The 16,405-nt window shown below is 38.0% G+C and overlaps 1 protein-coding gene across 2 annotated transcripts in view; it reads left to right on the top strand.

Annotated features, from left to right (window-relative positions):
- Positions 1-7,286: 7,286 nt before the first annotated feature.
- The window catches only part of TERF1 (telomeric repeat binding factor 1), a 23,180-nt gene continuing 14,061 nt past the window's right edge, over positions 7,287-16,405 (top strand). The window contains exons 1-5 of one of the 2 annotated variants that reach the window (XM_065831406.2): positions 7,287-7,497; positions 10,984-11,079; positions 12,697-12,827; positions 13,459-13,545; positions 14,873-15,022. In XM_065831406.2, the coding sequence (XP_065687478.2) occupies positions 7,320-7,497; positions 10,984-11,079; positions 12,697-12,827; positions 13,459-13,545; positions 14,873-15,022 (642 nt within the window). In that variant the 5' untranslated portion in view covers positions 7,287-7,319. Of the gene's footprint in view, positions 7,498-7,977; positions 9,539-10,983; positions 11,080-12,696; positions 12,828-13,458; positions 13,546-14,872; positions 15,023-16,405 lie in introns of those variants that run through there. The other variant, XM_071804003.1, reaches the window with a different exon arrangement.

Genomic DNA, 16,405 nt, shown 5'->3' with positions numbered 1-16,405 from the left:
AATCCATGTCCATTCTTCTATCTTAAAAATCAGAGGGGCGGGGGGGGAATAAGACTATATTGCATTATGTAGCAGGTTGGGTTTTTAAAGGTTTCAAAGTACCTCACAGACTACAGGCCTCAATTGCCTGCACAGGCAATGGTGAGTGTCTACAAAAAAATTCCTTCTTTATCTTTGGTGACAGCAAGTCACTTTCCAGGCCCTGATCATCTGAAAAAAAGGAGTTTGCATATTTAACTCTCTAACCTGTAGCTTTCTTCAAATGAAATATCAACTTTTAATGGATATATTCATGACCAGATGTTAACAGAGCTGATTCATTTTTAGCCTGTCACCCAGTAAACTTCCCCCCGATAAAATAACTCAAATTACCTTTCCAAGAGCACTTTCAGCACTTACAAGTTTTCATCCAAGTACTGAAATACTAGCAGACTTAATCTATGGTCACAACAGAATCCACAACTGAAAATACTTTCATAAATACGCACTGAATTTTCAAATCGGTTTCATGCAAGTAAGTGGCTGCCTTTCAATATTTCAGCACTATTTCCTCCTCAGGAAATGGTACCAGAATTGCAAAATGTAATATTACTTTCTCTTCATCAGTTCATGGTGGAAACACTAATCAAAACCATAACTGCATCTCGCAAGAAACACAGAGGTTGTGACGCATATTTTTGTTCTGCACTAGAACAAAAACTGGGAACTTTGGCACTGTCACTGAAAGCCCATAGATCAGGCATCAATTAATTATTGATTAATGCCCTTCCTTCCAGGGCTTCCCAGCCTGTTGGCTGGGGTTGGAAGGGACTGAGCCTGTTCTTTTGTCGTCATGTATTTCCTAAGGAGACATGGCCCTCACTTGGGTCCTGTCACTAGAAATCTGCAATGCGGTGCCTCAGCCAGCAGGAAGCACAGCCTGACCTCCAGCACAGACCTGGCATTTGGGCATTTTCCAGGGCTTGCTTTTAAAACCGGACTGAATTCTATTCGGTCCTCACAAAGACATCGGCCTATTGATAACCAACATTATACAAGAAGCCCTGATCGACCTGAAATCCAATCATAATGACTCAATATCTATGAAAACTAGAGCTGCCTTATCCACACCAAAACCTTTTATATTTTGTCATTATGTGTTAATAAAATCTAATATTGAACAATGCACTATGAGCCGATGAAGACTGAGAACCTGCTTTAATGGAAGTTTTGAGTACTTAAACGATTCAAAGTTGAACTCTACATTTACAAAACTATTTCTTTTCAGTATTTTGGGAAAAAGTACTGCACAGACAAGGCTTCATATTCCCCATGAAAATATAGAATAATTGCACTATTGCCTCATGGTAACTAATTTATTGAAGGACTTTTCATTGTTTAGACACCCAGAGTTACTGATGCATTGATAGAGTGAAAAATAGACACTATTGATCAGACGAGGAGAAAAACAATCTGCAGTTTTGTTAGCCAACAATATCAGAGGGCTCAGAGGGAACAAGAATTTACTCAAAGCAGCTAACTTGGTTTAAAACTACAAACTGACTTTGTCTTAATGAGGATTTTATCTGGTATTAGTTGCTACAGGTGAACTAAGTTGTAGTTAAATGTGTATTTTCTTCTCCTTAATGAAGATACAACCACAAGAAGCAACACAAAAATATTCTTTAATCACAAATGTGCCTTCAAATGCATTAATCTGTAAATTAAAAAGTATTTAATCATGCTGAACTACTATAACTATAAAATACATCCTATTTTCAGAAAGTAAAGACAAACCAAATATGAACAGTGCTAAAAGGAATAAATTTTAAAATTATCATAAATAACCATTATTTGTTTTGTTATTTCTCACTCTTCATCCTCATGTTTTCCCACATTAGAAATCAGCACAGCAACAATTTAATGCTAAACTCTAAAAAATTGCCATTTAGTTATTCCTAATGCAAAAAATTCAGGTTATGTTATCACTTACTGTTATTTAAACTACTAATGAAACTATCATTTTATTTCACAAAATAAATATATTTTTATTATTTGTTCTCTTGGGTTAGTTTTCAAATGGCAATTTGCAGTTAATCTTCATAATCTCTTCCAACGTCAATTTTTTTCTACTAGATGGCAAGAGATGAGCTGTAGACTACGAAATATCAGTACAGTATCCATATCCACGCTATTAAAGTTTAAAAAGCCTCTTAAAAGATTATTACAACTTAGTGAACTCATTAAGGAAAAGGATTCAAAGTGAACTTTACTCTGATTAGACTTTGGATAATCCAGAGTGAACAGAGCCATTGTGAATGCTTCAACTGCAGGAAGTGTTTCTACCTTAGTAAATACTAAGGCATCCTATCACCAAACACAGATCCATAAAGAAGTAGAATTCAGTAGCTCAGCTACTCAAGGAACTGCCTGTATTTAACACCTTTTTCATTTTAATCTTCTACTGTTGTTAGTTGAACAAAAGCAAGAAGTTCCTTATGGCAGCAACAGTAGAACCACTAATTACTCCCCACTCTTGCTTGCCTAACACCCCTCCTCATCAGGCAAGCCCTGTTCATCACTTCAAGCAAGTTCCACAAGTATGTTTACCTTAGTGAAGACTGCAGAAAAGCACTAATTTTTCTGTGAAATATTTCAAAACTAAATCAAAAATAACCTGCATTTCTTGGGGAGGACAAAATACAATTCCCAGTCATCAAAAGAAATAAAGAGGTTAGTACATACAAAAATCAACTCTACAGTGTTAAACAGTAACAGGATAGAGCAGCTACTGTTCTTCATGTCTCAGCCTTCATTCTCACCCACAGAATTAACAAAATAAAAAGAGGCATCACTGCATCACTATGCATCTACCCCTGCTTTCTGTGGGAAAATTTTCACTCCAGTATTTCCCCACAGTTAACAATGAAAATGATTTTTGGATAATCAGCATGTCTTGTTCTCCTTGGAATTTCTAATCACGACTTAGACAGAATGAAATCACAGGGACTGTCAGCAATATATCCAGAGTTCTGAATGAATAAAAATGTAACTCTAGGAATGTATTAATCTTGCAAATTAATTTGACATTCATTGTGATATGTCTGATCACGGCAAACTACATTCATGCATATGTTCAGAGGCATTGCCTGTCACAACAGCTATTTAAAACAGTCTTAGAAATCTAATGAAGTCTACCAACCTCCCACTTTTAAATTTTAAACAACAGTAAATGATCCTCTTTTCATTTGAAAGCTTGGGTTGATAACAACACCAGATTCAGTTTCACCCACTCAACTGAATCTCAGATTTTCTGGTATTAACTACAGCTCATCTTCTCTGTCACTTTTACAGATATACAGGTAAGTGTTTCTCTTTTTACTATTTTCACAATATTAACGTTGTGGCAAGGCCATTTTCTTTCTCCCAGTATGCTAAACACATACCACGTTCACCTAATCAGTAGAGCCAGAGAATCATAATTCCAAGACCTTATTTTCACGCTGGGAACTGTTTCAAAGCTGTTAGTTCCTTGTGCCTGGCACACCAAGCAATATAAATAAACACATAAATAAGTTATTACTTCTAAATGAGCAAAGTTTCCAAGAGGCCTCTAACAATCATTTCATGGAAATATAGTTACCTAAGCTGAAACTGTGTATCTCGGGGATCATTCCAAAGAAAATTGCGCCAAATGTCAGTCACTATCACTATCTGGCCAGTAACTCAGGAATTCATTCTGCATATCTTTATCAATCGATCATCTTCATTTACATAACATGTAATCCATAAAGATCATTCAAATACACTGAAGCATGGATTTGTTCAATTGATTTCAATGTCTTGATCTTAACCAAGTAGAATTCCATGTAACTTCATCACGAGTTTGGGCTATGGGCCATAAGAGCATGTCCCTGGTTAAAATTAAAGACATATAGTAAAGTCAAAACATGAGAAGTATTTGCTTCTGATAGCAAGACAGACAATGGTTGGTGCTACAAGTGCCAAGTTACAATTCTTCTTGCTAAGGGGAGTCTCAAGCACTGTGATAGAACATTGGTTTGGCACTCAGTGATGCAAATATGCCAGTGGACATGGCTGGTGATAAAGCAGTCACTTATTATACATTGTCTTTAACTCTATTTGAGTCTCTAATGTAGTTCTTCATCTGGGGCAGAAAAAAATACCTATCAAATCCTTTTCTGTGAGTGAATTAATCTCAGCAAAGGGGAGGAGACCCTGCTGAGTTCATTATATTGAATACTATAATGCGTTTGCCTCTAAAACTGCATTACATTAACTGAGAATAATACAACCTTTATTATTTTATACACGTATTAGCTTAATGAGTCATTAAGATGTCTAGTATTTAAAGCATACAATGAGAAGATCTATAGCTTAAGTTTCAGAAATCATCCAAATATCTTACAAGTACTAATAGCACTCTCAACAAGAGAAATCTAGCCTTTCATTTATTTTTAAATTCCCCTTTCTTTTTATTCCATAAAATGCATTTATTAACAAAGAAACCAGGAGAATTCTGTAATACTGAATCAAGTAATCTAAGTTAGGAAAGGCAAAATGGGAACATACATGTTGAATAATACCCTGCTCCTGATCAGGTCTCTTAGGAAATTCCACTCATTTTCTCTCAGACTTTCTCTGTTTAATTAAGCAGATGACAGTTCCATAATGAATGTGTCCTCTTGGAAGCACCAGTATCCAGCCACTAAGGGGAAAACCTCCAGACCTTCCAAACAGGCTCTCATACAGAAATGCTGGGTTTGGAACTCACGGTGGGAATTCCCCAGCACCCATGTGGCCTGTGACTGTAGGCAAGGGAGTCACAGGTTCAGCCTTGAGTTTTTTGCCTGCGAAGCCCAAACCATTTGAAACCACAGTAGACGTACGCCCAGAGGGTCAAGGAAAGACAGAACAGAGTTGTAGAGCTGTAACTATTTTCTATTGAAGACCAACCACACCCACTGTGTTTTCCTCCTCTCAAAAATGTACTACATCTAATTACTTCTGTGTGACTGGCTCAGGAACAATACCCATAAATCTGTGAAATGCCTATATGAAATTACACTTGCATAATCTTGGCATACTCATAAATAAAGTCCTTCACCGAACGGAAAGTTACTGTCAGTAATTTCTAGACAGATGCAATTTTCTACCATCTGTTGCTTTTGACACTATTCTATCAGAACTCTGGTCTGATCTTTTATTTCTATTTACAATTAATAACTTCAGTAATATTCTTTTAACAGAACTTTTGAGCCTCTGTTACTTTGATTTCTCCATCATTCTGTATTGCATAACTATTATCATTGAACTAATTTAATAAGGTATTATATATTACAGTAGGGCAGCATTTTGGCTGATTAAACGTGTATCAAGGGTATTAAACTACCTCTTTCACCTTTATTCTGAAGTAACTGCATATAATACTATATAACCACTCTTACAACTAAATGTATGTTTTGTGATTGTGAGGATTTTAATTTGTCTCCTCTTAAAGTCTACGGGTTCAATTGGTCTCATAGCTCAGCACTGCTAGTAGTATTAAAAAAAGAACCTATGCTGTAACACTCAGGAGAAATAAGTTTGTGAGCTGAGCAGCAGCTTTGTCATGCAACAACACACTGTAGTACAACACGTCTGAAAATGCTCAGCAGCTTTGAAAGCATGACTTTCAGGCAGAAAAGACAGCTAAAGGGATAAACTGGACTAACACCACAAAAGCTTCAATAAGTGAAAAAGACCTTGGTGGTTTCAGTGCACAGCTTCTTTTTTTCCACCTCACTAGCTTCTCTGAAAAACATTTTTAATCGGATGCTAGATTCTGGTTAAGATGAAAATATGTAAGACAGATTCACACAGGAATCTAAAAGGAAGGCCTTCAGAACACGGAAACTGCTGCATTTTTGTATTATTTGTGGAAAAAAAAAAAATGGAGAGCATTTTGGGAGGACTCTAAAACTGCTTTGGTGCTAGAATGTGTTCCAGAACACTGCGTTTGGGGCAACAGTGCAAAATACCAATTAGTGAGGCAAACAGTAGTAAGAAGTGCCAGTGGTTCTCAGTGGATTTTCCAATTAAAACCAAAACAAAACAACAAGTTAAAAGTACTTGATCTAAGAGTTTACAAACTTTGACCAAACTGTCACGTTGGCTCAGGAACCTCTGCATTCTGGCAAGGAATTCTGTCAGGCCCACCTAAAACAAACAAACAAACCAACCAACCAATAAAAAACATTCAAGTTGAAGATACCTATGTCCTATATCTATACCTTTCCTTTCCGGAAAATAATTGTAGAAAATGCATCTATGTGATGTCAGTGCTCAGTTTGAATGCAAGCAAATGATGTATTGCCAGCATGCACGTGCACACTGAGCTTGTGCAAATGACACACCTATACATATATACACATATATCCCAGAATCACAGAATGTTAGGTGTTGGAAGGGACCTTGAAAGATCATCTAGTCCAATCCCCCTGCCGGAGCAGGAACACTTAGATGAGGTTACACAGGAAGGTGTCCAGGCGGGTTTTGAATGTCTCCAGAACAGGAGACTCCACACCCTCCCTGGGCAGCCTGTTCAGTGTTCTGTTACCCTCACTGAGAAGTTTTTTCTGAAATTTAAGAGGTTTGTGTTCCAGTTTGAACCCATTACCCCTTGTCCTACCGTTGGTTGTCACTGAGAAGAGCCTGGCTCCATCCTTGTCACACTCACCCTTTATGTATTTGTAAACATTAATAAGATCACCTCTCGGTCTCCTCCAAACTAAAGAGACCCAGCTCCCTCAGCCTTTCCCCATAAGGGAGATCCTCCACTCCCTTAATCATCTTTGTTGCCCTGTGCTGGACTCTTTCCAGCAGTTCCCTGTCCTTCTTGAACTGAGGGACCCTGAACTGGACACAATATTCCAGATGCACATATATAGAGAGAGATATATACAGATATATACACATATGTACACATATGTACACATGTATACACATATACGCGGCCGCGTTTCCTCAGCTGGAGGTGACGGAGGTGCCCTGCAGAGGGGGTCCCACAGGCAGACGAGGCAGCTCCCCAGGCACACAGGCACGAAACCGCCACCCGCCCTGCATGACGTCACGGCCACGCCCCTCCCGGGCCCCGCCTCTCCCCCCTCAGAGCACTGACTAGCGCGGCCCCGCCCCCGGCGGAGGTGACGGCGGCTCCCGGGGTCTGGAGGAGGCGGCCGCGCTGAATGGCTGTCGCGCGGGAAGGGGCGGGGCCGGGGGAACGCGAACCGGACGGTTGGCGGGGGTGGGGCCGGTAGCCGTTGGCGCGCGGGTTGAAGATGGCCGGGAGTTCGGCGGGAGTGGTGGCTGGGGGCGGATCGGCCCGCTCTGTTCCGCTGGCTGCGGTGGAGGCCGTGGCCGCGGACTGGATGCTGGAGTTCGCCTGCTCCTGCCTGTGCCGGCACTTCGGGGAGGGCTGCGCGACGCAGCTGCGGCGGTGGAGGGACGTGGCGCTGGGTGAGGGCGGCGGTGCTCAGGGTCCGGGGGCGGCTGCGGCCGCTGTGGGGGGCGAGTATTTCTGTCAAGTGCCAGGGGCAGCGTTCTCGAGCACGCTAATTTTAGCACACTGAAAATGCTTCCGCACTTATTTCTTGTTCCATCGAAGCACGTTTTATAGTTGCGTTTGACCTTTTAATGGTCGTGGTGACTGGTGCTGAGGAGGTTTTCAGTGACTTTAGGGGCTTCAGAAGATTCTTAGAGCGATAGAGGGGTGTCTGGCGAGATGATTTAACGGTATTAAGAACGTTTGCACGTGGTAGAAGTTAAACATTGCAGGCCGATTTTTTGTTTTGTTTTTGGTTTTTGTTTGTTTTTTAAATCCACTGTTTTTTGAGTTTAGTATGCGACGGCAGCTCAGCTGGAGTATTGTAAAGGTAATCAAAGCTTTGTGCTGTTTTCTTATCTTAATTAAATGAGACCAGGGAGGGAAGCGAACTGAACAGTTGCAATAAAACAGTAGTTAACTGGGATTTGGGATGAGAACTTTTAGATGGTTAGGTGAACACAAGCATTGGTGTTAATCTATCATCTTGAGTCTACGATGCTTGAATGTACAATATAGTTGCATATATACCATCAGCAGTTATTGAAGCTGAGGCCTCAGATGCTGAAGGTTCAAGGCTACTGAAAAGTTGAAGAGGATTTAGTGAAGATATGCAAATATGGTAAAAAAATCAGAGTAGAATTACTTAATGTGCTGTGTTCCTTGAGTTTATATTCAGGATTAGAAGTATTTCAAAGAACTATAGCCTAGCAAAGGTGGAATGAAGTCTGCTGACTGGATTTTGAATGCAAAAACATATTTAAAATGAGAAATACTTGAGACTGAGAACAATTAACAGGTAGAAGTAAATGTCTATTTCTCAGATAAATTAGATGGATTTCTGATGGTATTTCTGTTAAAAATAATTTTTCCTGAAGATGCCAGGTTAGAGTTTTTTGGGTGTTTTGGTTGGTTGTGGTTTTGTGTGTCTTTTTGACTCAAGTAAATGTGTGGCAAAGAACATAATACAATGGCAGGTAGAATGATTAGTAAGGAGATCGATATGAGAAATTCTAAGAGGTAAGAAATCCAAAGATAATATAATGAAGTACATTGAGCGGGGGGCTGCTAAATTAAATAATTAATGGTGCTTCTCTGTGTTTGGCTTTGGGACTGTGTTTCAGTGAGAAAATCATACTGAAATTTCATGAAGATGTAACACTGTCAACACAGAAGCAGATTGGAATATCTCCTGAGAAGAACAGGAAGCCTTTTGAGGACTGCATTAGTAGAAACAATTAATTAAGTTGTACAGAATGCAAGGTTGTGTGAATCCGGGAACTAGTAGCAAATCTGTAATTTGTTCCTGATCTGTTCAGCAACAGAGGAAAGAGTTGGGCATATTGGTGCTATAGGATTACAAAGTCGAAAGTGTAAAGAGTCTCTGGAAAAAAGCTAAGCACAGTCATAAGACTGCATTAGAAAAGTGGTTGTGTTTTTTTTTTTTTTTTCATAGAAATACAAAATTATTACTCTTGCATGTGTCAAAGTGAGACCCTAATGAAGTAATAATTGTCAACAAGGTCAATTCAAACTGAAGCAAGTGCAGGGGGTAGGAAGGTTAAGAGAGCAAGATGGGCTATTTTATTAGGGCATAATTATTATTACTGTATAGCTCAGTACATTGCCAAGTAGAAATAACTGGTTACCTGGGATTAAGGATTTAGAAACAACATGGCAAGTTTACATGCCTTGCCTACCTTATCTTGCCTTGACAGGATGTTATGATCTATATACCTGAACTAGGAACTGGATTTCTAAAGTTTCTAATGAAAGGTTAAAATGAGAATTACATTTGAGTGGTTACAGGGAGAAGAGCAATTAATGATTGAGGGTACTATTAACAAATGAATTAACGGAGAAACTAAGGAAGAACAGTCTAGAGAACTAAATCTATGTCTCTTTCTGTTTGTCTGCATTACTTGTAAATGCTGCAGACGACCTGGTGTTCACACAGTAAGCATTTCAAGGTTTCTTTTTCTTTTGGAATAACTTTAAAGGAATTAAACTTGTATACTCAAGACTGCTGCATTGTACAAACCAGGCACAGGAAGTTTGCTTTAAAAATGCACCCCTCCTCTGAATTAAAGCACTGATGTAGGAGCACCTTAAAATAACAGAGAAAGCTGAAAGGTCTCAAACTACCTGCCAAGATGACCTGTTTTGCTCTGCTTAATGGTTCAGCTACAGTATTCCACCTACTTCCAAAACTTCCAAGCTCTGGCTCCATCTTCAGGGCATGATGATGGTGTTTATCTCTATCATTAAATTAATCCAGACTCTTTCTGAAATTGAACTTGTCTGCTGTGGAAGATACATGAATTTGTGATTAAAAGGAGTGGCACTTTACTGCTGTTCTAAGCAGTGTTCTTTTTCTACTTCCTGTTTTGCCTGTAGGAATTAATAGCTCTTGTATCACCTGCCCTCACTGAAGCAGTTGTCAGTGTATTATTCCAAGTCCAAATGATAATATCCTGCTTGATGTTAGCTTAGGTAATCATTTGGTGCTATTTAATTGATTTGCAATTTCATGCCTCTCCATTGTTCATGGGAGACAATCATATACTAATAAGCAAGTAGACTGAGCACTTTCAAGTAAAACAATGTTATGTGCTGTAGTTGTGCCATTGCAAAACTTGGGGGTCCCATGCTCCAGAATCCTGGCTTTTGTGAGGCTGATACTGAAATGTGTACATAAACACTCCCTGAACTCTGGTATTCAGTCTGCAGCTCAGACAAGTCACTTGACACATTCTTCAGTTTTCATTTTGCATGTTCCTATATTTTGCTGTGAAGACAAATTACTTTATCTCGCACATTAAAAAAGTTCATAGTAACGAGCATGATAGAAATAATCTCATGATGGCTCCCATTCTAAAATATGTAATAATCCTCATGACCTTCCAACCTTTTGAGGAGGATTTCCCTTGTAGATTTACATTTCTGACTAATCTCTCCTTGTAGCTTTTACTGCTTTTAGTCTGTCGGTTGCTATAGCAACATGTAAGTGTTACCAGTCTGCATATGGCTTATGTTTTGTGGGCATTCCACAGAAATGTTCTCTGGAGCAGACAGTTGTCTTTTGTAGTAAGCTACTGAGAAAAACAAAAATTATTTATATAAGATATTGTGATCTACTTTGATGAATACAAGCCTGTGTTGCATTTTACCACTTCTGGGTTTCTGTTGTGAACTGCAAGACAGATAGGATTTTCTGGTCAAATACTTAAATATGATTTAAGTTATTGCAACATGGAAGGAGATTAACTAAGTGTGCTTAATCAGTTTCCTAACGAGTTAGAAATTTAATACATTATTAAAGTCTAACAGCAGTGTCTGGTATACTTCTAGCCACACTGTGGCAGTGGTGGAGCAAGACTAACTTAACTTTTCTTTTCCAGCTCTTATTAGTGACCTCTCCAAAATACCTACACATCAGAAAAAAACAGTGTATCTCTGTCACTTTTTGATAAGAATTGCAGAAGGAAAAAACCTTGGTAAATACGACTTATTTTTTAATTTGTTCTTTAAATACATTTGCGTGAACTTGCGGTATATTGGGTATACTTTTGTATAGCCTTTAATGAATTTTATATATATGTATATAAAAACATACTGTGTAATATATATATATATTAAATGACTGAAGTCTATGTTTTTGACTGTCTATATTCCACATGTGACCGAGCTGTATGCAGGACCAGTATTCTGTGCTGACTGACTTAGCTGCTTTGAGTTTGAATGACTTTATGCTTTTTAAATTATTGGTCTTTTCTGTGAGAGTAGCATCAACAGAAGAAATATACTGGAAAAGATTGACAAGCTCTTGGTGAGCAATACTTTTGCAATTTTAAAGTACAGAATGTACGTTTCTTTCTGCACATGGAACTCTAGAGGTTAAAGTAGGACAGACAGCAGGAATAGGGATATGGATGAAAAGGATGGCTGCTCTTGTTTCTTACAGAAGCTGTAAGACTTTCAGAAAGCAGAAGGTCCTTGGGACTCTCATTCACTACTGTGTCTCCTGCGTGGCTGTACTCAGAACTTACTGGTTTAGCCAACCTGATTTTGCTTCCACGCTCAAGTCTATGGAAGGCTTTTCTGCTGCAAGCTGTCATTGCTTGATAAAACTCATTGGTATCTAAGGACTTCAAAAATAGTCTTGCCGGTGTGAGCATGGAAGGAAAGAGAAGTGTATAAAATATTTTTTTTTTTTCCAGTATTGCTTAAATTTTTTACCTTCTGTCTGAAAAATATTTACTGTGAGGAATAAGGAGATGTTGAGAGAGATTCTGCTATGATGTCATATAAAACGAAAGAAAAAGTGAGGCTGTAGTTAAGTGAATGTCTTGAGCTAAGCTGGCAGTGCCATGGAAAAAAAACAGCTTTGTGCACCTGCCATCTCCTACTGCATCTGTTATGTTGGTGCACTCACTTGTGCAGATGTGCAATGATCAGACTGGGAAACTGTGTCTAGAGTGTTGAGGGGATGGTTATTTGGCTGTGCTGGATTTCTGCCAGAACTGGTCACTGATCTTACTTGCTGGGGGTTTGCACAAACTGTGGTGTTGGCACAACAGTACAATGACACAAGAGTTGCTTCTGCTTTTTCAGTGATGCTTCTGTGTAAAGCTGTTTGAATTTTCATCTCAGTTTAACCCTTTCAAATATAACAAAAGATGTGCAAATACAGGGATACTCAGGAGGAAAAAAAAAAATGGTAGTTATGTTACAAGATTAAAAGTAGCAATAGCAAATGTTTTGATATCTGATGCCCAGCTTAATTCAAGAGTGTTATTAGTGCCAGCCCAAATATTTGATGCTAAACTTAGCACTATTGCAAGTGGAATTTTAAGTGAGCAATAATTAGCAGACACACAATCTCCCTTAAAAATGGAACAGTAATGTTATTAGCAAGGGTAGGAAGAATCAATCTCTCTGAAAAGAAGGCAGTTACTTCAGGTCCCTTCAACACACCTAAAGAGAGATATTTAAAATAATTTGAGAAAAATTGAATTGAAATTATGTATAGTCCATGTTACTTTATTGTGTCTAAATAGTGTAATATATTTAGATTTATCCTTTAAGCTTCTTAAATACTTTTTTCCCTGAAGGATGCCATTTTGAAAAGGATCAAAGAATTTCACCTTTGGAATCTTCTCTGTCTTTCTGGACTTTACTTGAAAGGGAAGAAATTAAACTGGAAAAGCTTCATGAAGATATTCATCGCTTGATTCAAATTCAGGTCTGTGTGATTTATTCAAAATGCTTCAGGATGCTACTTATTCATTCTGCTAACACAGGGCTCCTTTTACAAAAAGCTTCAGCTATTATCTAGCTGAACTGAATTTTCTAAATTTGTTGTATTTTCAAGTACGAAGTAAATAGATCTGTGCAGGGGACCTTTTCCTATCTGAATTGGTTCCTATTTGTCCTAGTTCAAAATTGTTTCAAAAACTGCCAATCTGAAAAAGAGATTGAAATTGATCTCTCAATTGCTAAACACTAATATCTTGAGCTTTATAATATAAGTAGATTTTTTGTTTTGTTTTTTTGCTTAAAAATAACTTTGTATCAGAGGAGTTCTGATTTCAAAGAGACACATGTCAAAACATGTTGACAGCTACTGGAACTGGGAAAGTCTTTTAGGAGAGTCCTTTTAAATGCCAATTGGAGAGGTTTTAGACCTTTATACATGAGGCTTAATATTACTTCAGAACTAACTTATAACTAGATAATTGTTTGTAACCCTCAAGTATATAATCCTCTGGATTTCTGAAGTTTTACGGAACTGTCCAAGAGTGACCTCACTTTTTTTTTTTTTGAATGTCAGGTAAAATGTATTTCAGGATATCTTGTAATTATATTTGTTGTAGATTGTAGCAGTCTATATGGAAAGTGGATATTTCAAGGAGGCTGCTGAAGTTCTTGAAAGACTGTTTACAGACTCTGAATCAGATAAGGTAATAACTTGCTTAACTTACATTAAGCTCTTTCATTTTCAGAGAGTGGAATGGGTTTCCAAAGCTAACATATGCTACCTGCATAGCGTTGTCCTAATTACTGCTGATGCAGTCACACACCTGTGGCATTTGTAAATATGAAACTTAATTTGTGGCTAGAGGATTGATACAATAGAAATAAGGGATGATTTGGGGGAGCAAAATGCTTTGAGCAGCGGATGTTCTTCACTGTGAGCAGCATTAGTCTGAACTTCATCCCCTTTGCCACTTCATATGAGTGAGGTGTTACTACAGATTCTGGGAATTTGATATTGGTGTTTTCTCAGAGAAAGGCAGTATAAACATGCTGGCAGACACATAGTAACTCCCTAATAATCAATCATCTGCTGACTTTTTTCTGAACAATTGCAGTGCACTCTACTTGTCTCTGTCGATCAGTGTTCTACACACCAAAGCATCACAAGTAAGGAAAGCTAATTTGCATCTGTAGTACAGAGTGAATGTTATTATGCCTCTGAAAAAGATGACATATGTGGATCAGGCCACCTCCTGGTTTGATGTCAACTGAATCTACATACGTCTTTAAAATAATAGCTAGTGTGTACATCTGAATTTGCTGAGGTGAAGAAAAGAGCAAAAGAAGGACTGCAGGTAAAAAGAAAAAAAGGCAAAAAATGTTGCCTCTATCTTCCTCTGGTATATTAGGACACATGTTCTATGTAAATAGTAGCATGTGTGTAACTTAATCTTCAGATACGCTTTTCATTTGGAGGATTCAGCTGTTTGGAAAGTGTAGGCTGTGGTAATAGTATTCAAATTCATAAATAAGAATGCAACCTATACACATAAGTTAATTATTGGATATATTGGTTTCTGTAAGATTCAGTGGTTTTGGTAGATAAAACATGAAAATGTGATTATCATATCCATGTGTCCTTTATGCTACTGTACAAAATAGTGCTTTTCCTGAACATTCTAACCCACTTTCAGTGGCAGTCTTTTTGAGGCAGAAAATGAGAGAAGAGAACCCAGTAATGAGTGGCATTTTCTGGGTGTTTTTGCTCTGCTGACAACTCTGCTTTCAGTGTTATTCATAAAGGAATGAGAATGAGGCTCTCCAGAAAGTTATACTTTATGTGCTGAGTAAGTGGTTAACTTCTGGTATTATGCCTACTTAACGTTAGAGCCTTTTCAAATTGTAGCATGAAGTTGTATAGGCATATTCATAAACTACATAATCCTCATGTTGTGTATGTCCTATTTAGCATAGATGCCCATTTTGCTGCAGGATCTATTATTGTGTTGTATAAAGCTGTGCTTTTCTTAGCCTTTAAGGATGAAGCTGGCAACCATAATTAAGAGCAAGGATCCATATGTTCCCTTTCTCCAAAGCTTCAGCTACAATCTTTTGATAAGTAAAATCAAGTCTTACATTGGACCTTTCATGAAAGAAAATGAAACTAACTTCTTAATACAGGTATGTCAAAACTATTTTCAAAACTTATCTCAAATAGATAATTAAGAAGATTAAATAGATTTATACTTTCAAGGGAGTTGTTTAGACAGTATTCAGATATCGTATTAGATGACAAGAAAGCTTAATCTTTCTTTGGATTCTTATTAATTAAAAAAATGTATATTTAGGAGAAAGTTACTAGAAATAAGACTCCTCTAAGATATATTCTGTGACTGTTTTTGCACAACTGTTTTGAATAGAAAAATAGTTAGGAAAAGAAGTGTAAGTAAAATGAGGTCTGTCATTATAGTGTGTTTAAGAGAAGCAGTTCTTATCTGAGATTCCTTAAAAAATAATGTAACTATATATTTAATGTTTATTGTTTGGTTTTCTGTATGACTTCTCATACTAAAACTAAAAGATCAAGACATGTTGACTGAAAGCTTTAGGAACATCAGAAGAGTTAGGAGATAGAAAACTGTTATTGCTGTTTTCGTGTAAATAAAAAAGCTCCTTACAAATGATCTGGCTCAAAAGTGATTTTAGAATTGGCAGGAACAACATTCCTCCTGCAGTTTGTCTTCTGGAGGATTGTAAAGAATTTCTCTTATGTTTACTTCCTGTAAAAGAATATTGAATTTCTCAATTACAAAAGCACAAACATCTAAAGGTAATAATAAGAAAATTTTAAGTAAACAAACCTAAAGTTCCTCTGGGCTTTTCATTTTCTTATCAGAAAGAGAGACTAGAGAACTTATTAAATGCAGTTGAAGTGTAGTCCAAGGAATACCTTTTAATGGTTTCACTTGGTTATCAATTTTCAAGTTTATTTTTTAAGGCTATTCCTTTGAGTCTGTGAGAGATGGAGGCTTGGAGATGTCAGAGGCCTGGAATGCCATACTAGCATACCATGGCCCTCTGTGTTGCACACCCACTACCTGCCCATCCATCCTGCTGCCTGCACCAATGTTGCAAATCTTGTTTCTAAAAGTCTTTATTTTGGACTGAGTTACTCAGGGACATGGGAGAGACAATGTTGTGAAGAGTTCCCACTTCTGCTGTGTAATACACATGACAATTTCCCAGCAGTGTACCCTTCATTCTCTACAGAAAAACACTCTACCTTGAACTGTTCATTTCTCTTTCCTCTGGTGCCATATATAGAAGTATAATCATAGAATCACAGAATAGTTTGGGTTGGAAGGGACCTTCAAAGGTCACTTAGTCCAACACCCCTGCAATGAACAGGGTCATCTTCAACTAGATCAGGTTGCTCAGAGCCCCGTCCAGCCTGGCCTGGAATGTCTCCAGGGATGGGGCATCTACCACCTCTCTGGGCAACCTGTGCCAGTGTTTCACCACCCTCATTGTAAAAAAATGTCTTCCTTACATCTAGTATAAATC

This window comes from Patagioenas fasciata, chromosome 2, assembly GCF_037038585.1.
Source record: "Patagioenas fasciata isolate bPatFas1 chromosome 2, bPatFas1.hap1, whole genome shotgun sequence".
Lineage (NCBI taxonomy): Eukaryota > Metazoa > Chordata > Aves > Columbiformes > Columbidae > Patagioenas > Patagioenas fasciata.
This window is presented reverse-complemented; position numbering and strand designations above follow the sequence as displayed.